Source organism: Ruditapes philippinarum, unplaced genomic scaffold, assembly GCF_026571515.1.
Source record: "Ruditapes philippinarum isolate M1 unplaced genomic scaffold, ASM2657151v2 ctg1846_1_1_1_1, whole genome shotgun sequence".
NCBI classification, from domain to species: domain Eukaryota; kingdom Metazoa; phylum Mollusca; class Bivalvia; order Venerida; family Veneridae; genus Ruditapes; species Ruditapes philippinarum.
The window spans coordinates 225,195-242,376 of NW_026863070.1; the positions used below are offsets into that span (position 1 = coordinate 225,195).

At 32.2% G+C, this 17,182-nt stretch overlaps 1 protein-coding gene across 1 annotated transcript in view; it reads left to right on the forward strand.

Moving 5' to 3' along the window:
- The window catches only part of LOC132721050 (chitin synthase chs-2-like), a 47,500-nt gene that overhangs the window by 5,872 nt on the left and 24,446 nt on the right, over positions 1-17,182 (forward strand). The window contains exons 7-9 of the mRNA XM_060705297.1: positions 1,943-2,114; positions 10,616-10,716; positions 12,908-12,980. Of these exons, the coding sequence (XP_060561280.1) occupies positions 1,943-2,114; positions 10,616-10,716; positions 12,908-12,980 (346 nt within the window). The remainder of the gene's footprint in view (positions 1-1,942; positions 2,115-10,615; positions 10,717-12,907; positions 12,981-17,182) is intronic.

Below are 17,182 nucleotides of genomic sequence, written 5' to 3' on the forward strand. Positions count from 1 at the left end.
GGTTTCTTTCAATCCTGAAAGTAGAACACACTCTGGAATGAAAAAATGGGATGAATTTCAAAAAGACCAAATTCAGGATTTTTTGTTTGTTATACACGCGTTACATGGTGATACAGTATTTATCAATATAATAGAAGACTGTTACCTTAAATTTAGGCAGGTATGAGGAAATTCACTTAACATAATGTTCGTGCGAGACAAAGATATGAAAGCTATTTGACATTGGTAATATATAAAAGATCAAAGCACAGAAGGCGCTAAATTTGTTTGGGTCTCAGAATGTCAGAAAGGTGAAGGTTGTTAGATTTAATTGTATAGTGCCACCAATGCTTTCCAGCGTTTTTATTGTAGTAGATTGGCTATAAGACTAATTGCAACACTGATATTCAATCCAATGTTTATTTGACTTTAACAAATTGGAAAAAAAATGAGTTGCCTTAAATGGGATTCGAACTCCAGACCTCTCGCTTCCTAAGCGAGCGCGCAAACCCCTCGGCCAGGTGAATGTATATGAGCTGAAGAAAACCATATTATTCTAAGTTAGGGTTTGTAACGACGCTAACTGTTGTTTAACACTCGTGTAAATAATCATGGCGCTTACTATAAGCATGTATATCTATAAATAATTAAACAATATTAGAAATCCTCGACCATTTGGGAATTTTTTGCTTGAAAATTAATCCGCCTGTGACAATATTTACGCAGTGATCTCCCCTAAATTTGTGGGCCTAAGTGTTACATATAAAGGGAAGTAACCGCTTCAAAAAAGCGGACTACTTTCGGCATTTGCAATTAACAGCATTAGAGTCTGAAATTTCGCTACCATTATTTGTTTGGTCTGACGACCCAATAAATAAATGGGATAAATATTCTTTGTTGAATTGCTTTAAAACCATTCATAAAAAACATTACACTTCATGTTCAAACTGCAGAGCAAAGTTTCTGTTGTTATGATGATATCTATCTATAGCCTACGCTTAATAAGGGTCCATCCGCTCGTAAGGCCACAAAATGCAGCTTTCGCTGTCGAATACGGACCCCGGACATGTCACCAGTCATACCCTTATTTTTTCTTTTTCACAAAGTGGTATGCTATTCCAATGACGCTAATTAAATGTAACTTTATAAACTAAAGTTTAATTATTTCAAAACAACCAATATATCAACATGTTATTATTAAACATTTAATTTCATAAATATAAATTAAAAATAATTATCAAAAGCAAAATTGTTAAAGTCTTATGCCTGAAATCTTCTTTTTATTGACAAATTCATTCACTAATAGTATACTTGATATGCTGTGTGTAAATGTCATTCAAAATGTAACAAATTATAATTTCATGTACTACTAAAAAATGGAAATAACAAATTTATAACCTAAATGTCAAAAATCAGAACATTTATAGCTATTTATAGCTTTCGAATTCATGTACAGCAGAACTGCTTTCCGGTTCTCATTCATTAATATGACATACTGCGAATCACCGACGGGGAAACCAATATAGAAATCGAAAGGAGTTCTTGAATGCGGATTTACTTTTAGCTGTAAATCGAAAGGATTTATTGGTCAAATCCGGGCCCATGGACAAAAAATATAGTTAACACAAATAGCACAACGCAATCTCATGTTCATTTTGAACTTATTTCATTGCTCAGACATTCTTGTATCATGACTAACTCGTCTGAAATTTGAATTTGAGGTTACCAGTTGGTAATAAACACGGTTATAAAGAAGAAATGAGATCAAAACTCGAAATGAGGCATCGCGAACTTCAATAGCTACGTCACTCGTCAGAGTACTGGTTTTTGGCGCTCATCCGGTGAAGTTAAATTTCATGTTAAACATTACTTTATTATGAAATATTAGTGAAGGAATGCTATATTTCTTATAGAATGTTTGAATTTGTTAAAGACATTGTAAATAATTTTATCTAACTTTAAGGACAAAAATGAAATGAAACAACTTCTACAGTCCTTCAAATCTGTCAACGACAAAGTTTTGGGGGCTAGAGGACTTGAAGTCAAATTTCATATCTACTTTGATGACGCAATAAAAGAAGGGCAGGAAACAAAATATGTGCAGCAGCTTTTTGATGCTTTAGATGAAGTGTTTGGTATGTATTTGATATGTTTTTTATCTAAATATATGTATTTTGTCTAAATTATTTGTTCAACGTTTTTAACATGAACTCATTCGCTTCTATTTCTTTTATATATTTATACAAATTATGAATTATTTTATACATGAAATCACTCTTAAGCGATCAATCTTTTTTCAAAAAAGTGTTTTTTTACATATACGTTAAGTTAGCCAGAGAGTTACAAACTTTTTGTTGTGAAAAAAGAAACTTACAGTGGTGCCCTTTTAACGTGGTTTTATGAAAGGCCTTAAATATTATCTCTGAACAATTTCTGTAGAGGTTTAAATGGTATAAAAAAGCGGAAAGAAGTATTTCGTTTACTAAAAGGAAATAAATCTGATATTTACTGTTTGCAAGACACTCACTTTACTTTAGACATGCAAAAATCAATATACGCTAAATTGAACAGTGAATGTTACTTTAGCTATGGAACATCTAATTCCAGAGGTGTAGCTATTTTGTTTGGAAGAAGTATTGAAAACAAAATTAAGAGCACAATTATTGATAAGAATGTAAACTATATTATTTTAGATTTGACCACTTGTGATAAAAACCTCATACTTGTAAGCATTTATGGTCCAAATTCTGATCAACTGCAATTTTATGAAGAAGTTTTTAAAAACGTAAGAAAATAAGTTATGAATATTGTAATATATGTGGGGACTATAACTTGGTCATTGATCCGCAACTTGACTATTGCAATTATAAAAGGTTAAATAATAAAAATGCAAGGACTACAATGATAAAGTATATGCATGAGTACTGTTTGGTTGATATTTTAAGAGAAACTCCTTCCAAGTAAACGGCGATACACCTGGCGACGAACACGGCTAATTCAACAGGCAAGATTTGATTTTTTAAGATGTGAAGCAATGCAACAATTTGTAGAGCAACATAGTATTGACGCAAGTTTCTAATCAGATCACTCTACATTGTATTTTAACACTGAAATTGAAATTTGATGACTTTAAACATGGTAAAGGTCTTTGGAAACATAATAATTCTCTTTTAAAATGTCTAAAATATCTTGAAGCAAGAAATAAGGTGATAGATAAGATAAAGATGCAATATGCTCTACCGGTTTATAGTATTGACAATATAAAGAATATTCCAGATAATGAAATACAGTTTTCAATAAATGACCAGCTATTCTTAGAAACCTTACTTTTAGAAATTAGAGGAAAGTCAATATCTTAAAGTTCATAAAAATAAACTAAGAAAAGACACAGAAAGTCAAATATTCAAAGAAATAAGTTCTATTGAAGCCAATTTATGAGATCAAAATGTTGATAGTCTGCTCTTACTAAGAGATGAATTATCTCAGATAAATAGTGAACGAATGCAGGTATACCTTATAAGATCTAGGGCTAAATTGTCCCTTGAAGGTGAAAAACCTACTACATATTTTTTCAATTTAGAAAAATATAATTACATTTCAAAAACACTTATAGAGTACAAAATGACAATGGAACTATAATTGAAAATCAGCAAGACATTTTAAAAGAAATAGAAAGATATAAGGAATCTCTGTTAAAAAAAGAGAATCTAATGAACCATCGATTTTAATGACTTTATATGTAAAATTAATAATACTAAATTCACAGACATAGAAAGCCAAAACTTAGAAGGTGATATAACTTTTCATGAGGCATCATTTGTTTTAAGAAACATGTCGAACAACAAAAGCCCCGGCTCATCTGGTTTTGGAACAGATTTAAAGTATTCTGGAAAAAATGGGACATTATATTGTAAGAGGTCTAAATGAAGCATATAATGTCAATCAGTTATCTATTACTCAAACACAAGAAATAATTACATGTTTACCTAAGAAGAATAAATCTAAACTTTTCAATTAACTTTAAACTATATATAATATTGGATCTGGATGCATTGCAAACATAATTAAAATATTTTTAAATAAACTTATTAGCAAAGATCAAACGGGTTTTATAAAATGAAGATTTATCAGAGAAAATGTTAGACTGATATAATTTTATGATATTATGAATTATACAGTAGAAAATAATATTCCTGGATTACTTCTTCTGATTGACTTGAAAAAGCATTCGATTCGCTATCTTTGGATTTTGTACAGAATACTTTATCTTTTTTTTTAATTTTGGTGCATCAATTGTAAAAATGGTTTAATATCTTTTATGAAAATGCAACATCAGCTGTTTGTCAATATGGATTCTTATTCAAATTTATCGATGTACAGCGAGACTGTCGTCAAGGCGACCCTCTTTCATGCTATATATTTAAATTATGTGCAAAAGTTCTTTCCCTTAAGTTGAAATCGGTAGAAAATAAGAAATACATACGAGGGATGATCAAAAATTAACCGGACTTTGTAAATGATTCTTAACCTGTTAAATGAATTTGCATAACAATACACGAAAAATAAATCGGAATCTATCCTCTAAATGATACAAAAAATACCAACAAGAAATATTAACAAAGAAAAAAGTTGTGCTGTTATTGGCATGCACATGTAAAGCAATGCGGCGCACGGTATAACTTTAAAATTGACGTTAACGACGTCACAAGCGTATTGTCCTTAACGGAGCAGATTTTTACTCATTCACGGAGTAGGCCAATATGTGGTACAGTTATGTTATTGATGCGGTGGATCTCCTGCCTATATATATTTCTGTACAAGTGGGTATCATATTGTATTGTAATAGAATGAATGGTGATAAAGAACTCCTGTAATGACGCAAACTTCCGTTATTTCCTTCTGTAACTTGATTGTTGAAAAAATCGCACATGAAATTAACTATATTATGTATAAATTACAATAATGTAAAATAATGATGCTGAATGATAATGTATCATACATCAAAAAAATAACAGAATAATACAACTATGATCAAAATTGTCATTATTTTAAAATAAATAAAACGCATAGCCATTTTGAACAGTGGCTGTTAAATTGTTGACACAATTTCTCAATAACACTACTGCGTAAAATGAGAAAATAATTGATACAATTGTAAACCAAGAATACAATACATGTAATTAATGCATTAACTATTATCATTTTAAGATCCTCAGAGTTGATTGCACCGTCCCGTAGTTATTATCGAACATCGTTGACAATGTCCGCAGTCAATGGACTGTCATTTTTCAACGTCTTGGCGATTGACGTCACCAACGTCCTTGAAAATGTCTTTTTTCTGTCTCTCCCTTACTTTTTTCTATTTCTCTATTATCTTTTCTTAATCTTTTAAGCTAATCAAAAAATATGCTGTGGCTTTCTGGAACTTTTCCCTTGCTAGCCATAATCTTTTTCTAAGTTTTAAACAGTTTCTCGTCTTACATTTGACAAATTTTTCCTATTGATCGATTTTCGAGACATTCCGACGACATAGTTTTAACGCGAGTATTTCATTAACATGTGACGTTTGAATTGTGATTGTAAATATAAATATGGTTTAAATGAAGTCATTTTTACTGACAACGTCAAAGATATTGTACATGACGTTTTGGCGTATTTTGAAATCTAAATGTGCCATATTGTAAAATACACGCAGCATAAAGCGCCTCATGTCAAGGCGAATTTACGCACTGCGCCGGGTGTGCATTACCATGGTTTTTGAATTCGCTGTTACGGACAAGCTATTTGCGTTATCGGATTAGATATAGTATCAGTTTACAGGTATTGTTTTCCGATTAAATGTGATATATAACAATAAGTGATAGGATGAAAATTCTTCAATTGCCAGTAACAGTCCGGTTTATTTTTGATCATCCCTCGTATTAACATACTCACAGACTGAACATTTACTGATACTACTCTAATGTTAGACGGAACAGCACAATCTTTAAATGCCACTCTTGATGTTTCTGCTTAGATCTTGGGGCTCAGGGCGAACTCAGGGCGAACTTTGAAATGACAAAGTTTGTTTGGATAGGCATTAAAAGTACAGAAGTGATAGCAAAAAAAACTTGATGGAAACTGAATTGGAACGAAACTAGTTTCAAAATGCTTGGAATAACATTCCATGTGGATCTTGAAAAAATGATAGATCATAACTTTAAAGAATTATAACCAATATAGAAAAAATGATTAAACAATGGAATAGAAGAGCTTTGACTCCAATCGGTAAAAGAACAGTAATAAAAACAATACTTATCTCATAACTAAACCATCTATTTATAATGTAGCCGAATCCTTTGGATAAATATATACAACGAATTAATGATACATTATATGCTTTTATTTGGAATAGAACTTAAAAATTAATAAAAATGTGTTAGTTAAAGATTACATGGAAGAGGCTTTAAGAATGGTAAATATAAATGCTTTTATGAATGCGTTAAAACTTACATGGATAAGAAGAATTTTGTCTAGTGATGAATGTTGGATAAGTATTTTAATACCGGGTATTGATGTACATAAATTAGTCATGTGTGGAAAGCATTATGTCGGGAAAATGTCAAAATCTGTCAAAAATGAATTCTGGAAACACATTTTCAATGCATTTTCATTATTTATTGAGCATCAGAAATTTGATAAAGAAGACATTTGTAACTTAACCTTTATTTTACAATCACAACATTACTATTGACAATAAAAGTATTTTTTGGAAATCTCTGTATGATAAGGAAATTCGCTGTATTTATGATATCAAACATGAAAATGGCCAGTTTTATACACCAGAAGAATTAAGCAAGATCTACAATGTTAATATTTATCATCTTTTATATTTAGGAATTAAAAAAGCAGTCACAAACTTTTTTCAAAATGTCTGCTTCAACTCTTTAACTTTTAAGAGAGAGAAATTACCAACAATTCCAATACACATAAAAGGGATAATTAAAGACCAAAAAGGCTCAAAATATATGTACGATTCGCTTAATGTCAATTCCAGCAAGCTCGTTTGTCAGGTCAAATGGTCACAAAAAATATGCCTCTCAAATGATGATGAATACTGGAAGAATATAAATAATTTACCATTCAAATTGACAAAAGATACTTATATACAATGGTTCTATGTAAGACTGATGACTGTCATATGAACACATCGGCGGACGTTTCTAAATTCAAAATATCACCAGCTTTGTGTTTAAATGTTGGATTCTGCTTAAGCCAGTGTTAGGGGGCGTGGACGGTTACTTGCACTTTCCAGTACCGTCCATGAACAGGCTCAATCAAACCGAGCCTGCAACATTTTACAATTTTGCCGTGTTGAGCTTTCTTTAGGGATTCTGTTTTTATCTATTTTATTTCATCCATAGGATAATCTTTTGTTCAAAATGAAATATATAAACAGTCCCTAGTGTAGCCTTTGTAATCTTCATGATGAAACTATAGAACATATATTTTGGTAATGCATTCACAGCAATAAACTAATACACAAAATTTGTATAGATAAACTAAACATGCAAAACTTGAATAAAGAAACCATGCTTTTGGTTATATTAAAGGAAACAATACAAATAATGTTGTAAACAATTAAGTTCTTTTATATATCAAAATTTATATTTTTAAATGTAAAACTGATAAAACAATGTTATCTTTTGCTGGTGCTATAAAGTATATTTCATATGTTCTTAAAGGTAAATGAAGAAAAAGCTACCTAATGGGGAAATCTTGACCAATTTAAAAACGACTGGCATACTATTTTAAATATATGTTATTAACCATAATTTAATAGAGTCCTATCAAAATGTTTTGTTTCCAATCTGATAATGATAAATGTGAATCATCAAAATACTTTTTCGTATGTTGATGTTAGGAGCGACCTTTGTCTTTTCAGTGTTCATACCTAGCACACAGAAGACTTAATTCATGTTTGTAGTATTTTTAAACGTGCCCTGGCCGCAAAGTATCAGTCTTTGATGTTTTTGTTGTGTTATATTGTTGTTTTCTTTTGTAAATGATCACCCTTTTTTCACCCTTTTTCGTCTGTCTATTTATTCAATCGTCAAACCTCCTAGCTAACCCCATTAGTATCATTAGTTTGTGTATTACTCATAAATATAGGAAAAAGTAGTTATGTTTTGTTTAAGGCATAATGTAGATGTAGTAATATTTTTCTGTCTTGAACTTATAACCTCCTTTATATATTCATTTTTTTTCAAATTAAAGTTAGCCAGAGAATCGAATAACTGGAAGACTTCTAACTGCTATCGCTGTACCGGCTAGCATGAATCCAGTTCTAGCTAAACCGGCTAGCCAGAAATAAAACATTCAAACTTAAATACAAGTTATCAGCTGAATTTCGAGTTCTTGAATACAAGAATACTGGAACTTCTGAAACAGCTTAAAAAGGAAATTCTATCGACGGATTTCGCAATTTCTGATAGTTTCCGTGATACCCGGGTTCGATGAATGATTGGACTGGACTGTTACTACTCTGTTGAGTCTTCTCAATTTTTTCTTCCTGAACTGAATGCAATGATCGAGTCCAAGAGAACATTTGCTCTTTTTGCCATTTTTGTTTTGCGTTTATGGAGCCAACGTTTAATGTCCTGAAACAAATTAAAGTGACATGTGTATGGTTTCTGACCCTGTGTCTGCTACTAACTGTGTATCTGTCTCGAATATTCTGGTATTCAATATAAACAAAGCAACTACTTATGTCATAACAGCGCCGTCTCGTGCTTGAGTCGACTGCAATTGATCTCCACATGGTTCTATCACGCTGTCTCCTTAGTCAAGCTTGTTCAGGTTCTTCTTAGTGGCTCGCCTCCAGGTCTCTCTCAGTTTTTTCCAGTTTTTCCGTTGGTTGTCTATCGAAGAGCAATTATAGGAAACGAGTAAGGTGGCATGTTCAAGACATCGCCAGGGGTTTCTTTCGATGGTTTCTGTCCCTGTTGACGTTCTTGTTTGGCTAAGCAGGTCTTCGTTTGAGATAGTTTTGGGTAAAAAAAGTCTTGGTGATCTGTAAAAGGGATTCATTTTTGAAAGACTTCTAGACGCATCTTTTAGTATTTTGTTCCTTAGAGAAGGACGATGACAACATTGTTGTTAAAGATCCTGACCTTAGTATTGGCTCTGAGTATTATAATTGATCTCCATGTTGGGCTTAACAATGCTTGGTTTGCCTTACTTATCCTGATACCGAAATCTTTGTTGCAGTCTCCTCCCACCGTGGTTTGCTCCTTAGATATGTGAATTCCTGCTTGTTCTCCAGCGCTTCCTATTGATAAAAATGATGTTTGGACCAGTGTTTTTTTGGTATTATCCATTAGTCCTATCTTGCTTGTTGTTGCTTGGAAGGACTTCTTCTTTGGGATGTCTTGAAACCTGTTAGGTAGGAGACCAATGTCATCGTGACAGTCCAAGTCCTCTAGTTACGAGTTCAGGGCCAACTGTTACACCGTCATTTGTCTTGTCAGACGACCCTGATCCAGTCGATTGTCAAGGAACAAACAAAGGCGACAATAAACAACCTTGCTTCACTTCGGCCTTAACTACAAAAGGGTACTGAGAGCTAATTGTTAAATATCACAATGCATTTAAAGTTCTGGTAGAGGCCAATCTCAGTGGGATGCCACAGCAACAATAGATCCACCTGGGTGAGTCACGGTGTAAATTGTCGACCGCCTTCTCGAAGTCAACGAAAACAGCTGAAAACAGTTCTATTCAATTATTTCGACTACTCAATACTTTTGTAGTCAGAACATAATTTTCTACTCATAGAACAGGTCTGCTCCTACAAGAGGCTGTAATTTGAAGCGGCTGAATACCTTGCTTGTGATCGGAAGAAGAGTGAAATCTCAGAAACGTACCATAACCGGTCCCAAGCTCGGATATGAAAGAAGGAGGTTCATTTAAAACTTACTGAAATTGACAAGGCAGAATCATAACAGTAAAAGGTCACATAACACTGGATGAAGTAATAAGAATCATCTTTGTCACCAACAAATAAATCATATTTTATACGTTGGACGCTTATTAAAATTTCAAACGATTTAAACATCTTAAAAAAGACCGTCTGAGTTACTTTGTCGTTTACCTACATGATTTATCGTTGGCACGCATAGTCTATATTCAGATAGACATGGTGTTTAAATGAATGGTTACATACATGTCATTAAGGACAGTTTATGCAAAAAAGACAAAAATGTTGTACAAGGACTTAAGCTCGTTCGGTGTACTCCGCTTGGAGATAGGGGTTTAAGGATATCTAAGTTTTAAAATTTTAAATTATGGTATATAAATTTACCAGCTGCTCCGAATGTGCCGGCTCTTTGGCAAACTTTTGAATAGAACATTTGTCCAAAATACATTATCTTCATGCATTAATAAGATAAAATAATGATAGATACCATTTAAAATGCGTTTTGATAAATGATTGAAAATAAGTTTTACCGATTGTAAAAAAGGAAACCTGAGCACGAAATTTTGATATTGACTTATCAACGTAATTTCTCACTTATGGATATTAATTAAACCAAAGATTTAAGTATTTTGTTTCAGTTTATGCCTGCATTAATTTTAGAGATATTTGTACTTTTTTCAGTAACATCAAGGGACACCAGTATGAAAACTCACTATGGTATGTTAACGGGTGCAAAAGAAAACTTTAGAGCACTAAAAATTCATCTCAAAGACAATTCAAAGGTACATTTAGATTTTATTATCCAATAAAAGTCACCAAGTAGCTGATGACATATTTAAAATTATATGGAAGAATTTTATTGATCGCAGAGCGTTTTTTGTTCGGGTATTGCAACGTCACTAATTCATTACAGGTCATACTACGCCGAACACTATAAAAAGTAGACCTTAAACTAGTAAGTCAAAGATGGTTAGTTCAATCTTAGAATATTCGATAGCTTCCTTTTAATTATCGATCAGAGGTTTTAATGGAACTGAGGCAAAAACTTACCTATGTGAATTGACTCGATAAAGTCTATCACCAACGTGGGCAAGAGAAGAAAATATTTGACAGTAAAATATTTATTGCAAACTATACAAAAAAAATGGAGCATCGCTCCTGTTAAAAGGTAACAATGAGTAACTGTATGTTCAGTACTATATTAAAGAAGAACACATTGATCATGGCGGTTCTAGACAGGTAGAGTTGATGATTTATCAAGAAAAGGGTTGATATCACCAAGTTTGTCAAATACAGATTTGTCCCAATTTTATTTCCTTTCAGATGAATTAAAGGTTTAAAATCACTAGTTGGTAACGATTAATCTGCTGGTTTAGAATTTAACGATTATTTATCAGTGAAAGTATCTACTGTTTTCATTTCCACATATTCCTGCATGGCTTGGGATCAACATAAGCAGAAGATAAAATGTTAGACAATTGACACCCTATCGGTTTTTGATTTTAAGAACCGTCTCAACCTTTATCCTGCAGATGCAAAATTTTTTTGACATGAGGTTAAACTCAAATCATGAAGTCAGTCTAAAAATAATAAAGTCAGAATCACATTTCATAAAATGTTTTGTAATTTTAGGAAAGACTGCAGAATAATGTTACCATGACTAAACTCTAATGAAGCTAATAGATTACATCCCCATTGATATCAGTCTTGTTTATCCCTGGTCACAAAAGAGTTTTCAAATCGCTAATGAATTTTGAAATTTAATCGAGTTACGAATTTTGTAAGATATTTTCGTAATTTATTTAGCGATAGCCCTGTTTGTGAATACAGCTAATTATGAAAAGATCCACTTGTTTAAACCGTTAATATGCTTATAATACAAAGTGAATCATATTTACTGTGATGCATATGCTCCATAAAATGCTTCAAGAGGTACAGAATGTGGATGATTTACTTAACCAAACTCAAAGTAATCTCTCTTAACAAAAATGTTATTGTTGTTAGCATTGTTATTTACCGTCATATGAATATCAAAAAATGATGAAGTAAGCTTTTAAAGAATTTGTTGTTTTTTTCAGTTGAAGTTCTTAAAGATAATTTTTGTATACCATTTGATCAAAATATAAGTATTATTTAAAAGTATTGTCAAGTGTTACACTATGCTATTATAACATATTAACTTGTTATAATGAAAGAGACTCAACATAAAGTCTTTTCCATAGGAAATAAAACCGATTAGGTTACACAATAAGTACCATTAGCAATTCTTTTTATCTGTTTGAAATATGTAAAAGGGTACCTAAAATAAATGAAATATAACAGGAACGTGAGTGTTTTAAAACCTTCGTCACATATTTACATATCCACATATTTTACAATACTGTTTATGAAGACATTCTGTCAGGATTGCAATTCCCGTGAAAAAGTTTTTTGGAAAAAGGGTGATTAGTTAATCATTAATAGGTTTATGCAGTAATGTCAAAAAAATCTTATATACTGACTGTTGAGTTATTCTATTAAAAATCATCAGAATTTATATCAATCTAAAGAGCTGCTTTGGTACTATATCACAATATCCTATATCGTGTGTTTTCATGAAGACAGACTAGACATCGATAAAATTTAAAAAAAAATGTAAGAAGGGTGAAGAAAGATGGCTTTCAGTGCAAAAGGTAGAATAAGCATTGAATCAGGCTTTATAAGGTATTAATGTGATTAAGAAATCCAAAACATATAGAAAGTTTGAATTATTTTTCATAAATTGGGCCTTAATTCTAAGTAATATGATTGTTTAACAATGTCTGTGTAGAAGCAGTAGCTTAAAAGTACGTATTAGAACTATAATGTTCATTTTTCAAAACAGTTGGTAGGCACGCCATACAATGATTATGATATTAATATCCTTGTCATTTGGTACCGTACCAAAACAAATGTAGAGTGACAAAACTTATTGAATATTACATGTTTATTAAGGTCAAGAGCAAAAAGAGATGGAGTCAAGTTATGTATATGAAACATATTCTCAAGGAAACAGTACAAAGTCATCGTGAGTAATGATTTATTGTTAACGTAAGGTTATGATTCATCAAACATCATTAACAGTCATTTTAGTTGACTGCACAATTTATTTATAGTAAAATAGCCTACGACTATTCTTTAATTAATACAATCTAAATATTTATATTCTTACATATTGCTATTAAATAATTATTATGAAATGATAATTGTTATCAGAAAACAATTATATATTTTTAATGAAAAGAAAGAATAAACTTTACGAAAATCAACGTTTAATTCCTTGCTTAATCCTTAAAGAGTGATATTTTGTGTTTGTATATATACATATTTCAACGATAAAAAAGTTCATCTGAGATCAAATTGCATACGTGAACGCACAGACAGACCTGAATGTCATTTCATAACGTGCGGTTCTTGACTTTTTTCTTTTCTGTCTTATTCAATATTTATCATGTACGAGGTCCGAGTAGTATTCAATAGTTTTAGTCATGATACGCCCGAAAGAATATCGGCGTATATTGTTATTCACCTGGTGATCTGTCCGTCCGTCTGTTAGCAGGTTTCCGTGCCCCGTCTGTATCTTTTGAACCGATGGAAGGAAATTAAATTTACATGGCAGAAATGTTAACCATAATGAGACGATGTTCAGACTGCAGGTTTGGCCTTTCTCAGGTCAAGGTCAAGTCAAACTTAGTCATTTTGTATCAATTTCAAAATTATGCGTCCGCTCTGTATCTTTGGAACCGATAAAAAGAAATTAAAACTTTTTGGCAGAAATATTACATGTATTGAGACGGTTTGCAGAACAAAAGTTTGAACTTCTTATGATCAAAATTGGCCCAACCCCGGGGATTTCATTTATATAGACGTATATAGGCGTTTTCGTGTCCAGTCTGTATCTTTTGAAACGACGGAAAAAAAATGAAACTACTTGACAGAAATGTTAACCATAATGAGACTATGTACTAAGCACAGGTTTGACCTTTCTCAGGTCAAGGTCAAGGTAACACTTAGTCATTTTCAATCAATATCAAAATTATGTTTCCACTCTGTATCTTCTGGACTGATGGAAAGAAATTAAAACTTTTGGGCAGAAATATATCTTATATTGAGACAGTGAACTACAAACGTCAAAATTGATTTTATATAGATTTATGTAGGCGTTTTTGTGTCCGGTTTGTATCTTTTGAACCGGTTGAAAGAAATTGAAACTACTTGGCAGAAATGTTATCATAAACTATAACGAGAGGATGTAAGGAGAACAGGTTTGATCTTCCTCAGTTTAAAATCAAGGTCACACTGACTCATTCAAAATCATAATATAAGACTAGTGTAAATATTACAAAGAGAGATTACAATGTAATAATCATTATGTTTCCTGCCAATTTATATGTATTTGGTTTATACAGAACTTATTTCAGTTCCATTGTGTAGAAAGCTATAAGCTTATAGACACACTTTCAAATACGTTCCTGGAACCAACCAGTACTGAGCGGCATGAGTCTCAAGGAAATAACTACTTGCCCTTGACGGGATTTGAACCCATGCGGCTAGCGATAGATTACTAGTCCGACGCGTTAACCACTCGTCCATGCCGCCACTTTTTGGATGAAGCGGGCGACCCGAGATCGATTCCCGGACGGCGCAGGTCACTTTCGTTGTAATTGATCATGAAACCCTTTCTACGGTCATTCGCACTGTACCTTTGCTCTGGTATGTACAGAAGATTCAGTTCCTTGCGAAAATGAAGGCAACTAGTACTGGTAAAGTGCTTGACAACCTTCCCAGGAACGTTGCAGTGGTTGAACCGTGCTGCAGTAAATTCAATATGGCTTACTGCCGTGATCCGGAGTGACAACCACCAACACCACCACACATCACCATGGAGGTAAACAAACACCCCTCGATGCTTCAAAATTAGCTTTTTAAGGGCATGACTGGTGATATGTCTAAGGTCTGTACTCCGCAGCAAAAGCTGTGACATATATAATTGTCATAAAAATTTAATGTGACAAGAGCATAGCTCTTTGGCATGTATCATTGTAGATCTTAATATTGATAATTGAAATAAAACATGTTTTGGACACGTTATATAAATGAGTATCATATCTGTTCAAAATTAGTTTTGATTTCTTTAAATATTACATTTTATTTACTTCAAAAAATTTGCATTCGGGCTTATATTGCTATATTGCCACGACTATGTGGTGCTCTTGTTTGTATTGGAATGTGATGCACTGTATATCAATTATATAGTTTTAAAGGCTGTAGCTTTAATTAAATTAAACATGAAGTTAATTCCCTCTATTGAGACCACTAACAGGACTGACTTAAAGTGATCTTAATAGTGAATTGGTATAATAGTGGATAAGCAACTTTTAGAACTTATGCAGTCCAACTAAACTAAATGTTTATGTTCTCATGTCCTCGACTTTGTTTTAGGTTTTGATTCATAATTTTATTAACTCAATGTTATAACATTCACACAGACCAATAGACTTATTAATCATTAATTGCATGTCTAAATGAAACGCGCTTTAAAGTCCTTTGGTGAAATTAGCGACTTTTGACATACTTTCCATCGATAAATTAAATTAAAATGCTATTGACAACCTATTTATTACCGACAAAATTGTTTCTCACATAATAGCTTAAGAAATGCAATCCCAATCATGCTCAAGTTTGAATACTTACGGTATATCGTAAATCAAGCGTCCAGATTATGAAATCGTTTGACCTGGTCAATTTGTTACACCAGATGAAGCAATGAACAAATGTTGTTGGGTGGTAATTATGTTGCATGGTCGTAATACATGTAAATGATTTAAAAAGAAATACACAGAACAGAACAGAGTTTATTTCATAACACACAAAGGTACATCGTTATAACAAGCATTTTAAAATAAAGTTTTAGGTCACTTATTTTACAATATAGGAAAAACACACATAAAGAAAAAACACAATCAATACAATACTGAGCAATGGGATATTTAATACATACAATGCAATACATCACAGATACTGACAAAACTCCAGTTTATCAATTATATATTTTATATCTATAAATTTCTTCTGTAAATGAATAATGAAGAGTAATAATTTTAAGTGGAGAACAAACTATAACTTCGCTTTTAATCGAATTTGTTTGACAAAATATTTATATAATATAAAAAAGAACATCACAGTATATGTAATCAAAAGAGCATCATAATACTATTGAAGATTTCTAGATTTATCATTTCGTCTGATGTCTGCCTTTTGAAAATAATAACATAAGTTTGTAAGTACTTTTTGGCCTTTAGATTGCAGTAATTCTATTCCATACTGGGCCGAATGTAAAAATAACGTTTACTATATTGGCTACGTAGATTTTCATAAACACTGCATTTTAAAACAAAATTACACTCGTCTTCGAGCTCGTTAGCATCACAGAATTGACAAGTTCTTTCGTGACGTTCTACACGGCCTCGACTATACCTTCCGGACTCTGTGAGAGGACACTCGAAAGCGTGTAAGAGCGCTTCCTAATGATTTACTATTAATCTTGTCTAAATATAATTCATACCAAAACTGTTCTTTTACATATGAATATTAATGTCTGAGCACACTATTACTAGATACATATGCACGCCATTCTTGTAAGTATCAAATGATAAGTCTTTGTTTAAAAATAGGTAAGAACTGTTTCACCAATACACTGTAGGGAAAATTCCATTTTTCGGCAAAACCAAGTACCGCAAGCATTTTTTTTAATTTTACATAACCAGTTATTTGTGCAATTTTCACATTTGTCTCGGGCATTATCGTAAATTGTAAATTGTAATATAATGTTATCCGTATTCAGTAATTCAAACCAATACTTTATTATATTCGTAAACCTAGTATCAAATAACGGATACCTCTCTAATTCCCCATAGACCGACACGTTACTTGTACTTAATTTAACGTCCAAATTCGCTTTACAGTATTTGTGATGTACACGTTCTATCTCCTTAGACTTAGTGAAGCCCCAAACCGGACAGGCATAGTTTAAGATAGATCCCACAAAAGCATCAAACAATTGTAGCGATATCGAATTGCTAAGTTCATATTGTTTTATATCATTTATCAGTATCTTTGAGACTTGTAAGGCCTTTGCGACTATGTACTGGTTATTAAATACGAATGAGCCGGTATAATTAAACACCATCCTCAGGTAGTTAAAGTCATTAACTATTTCTAGAGGCACAT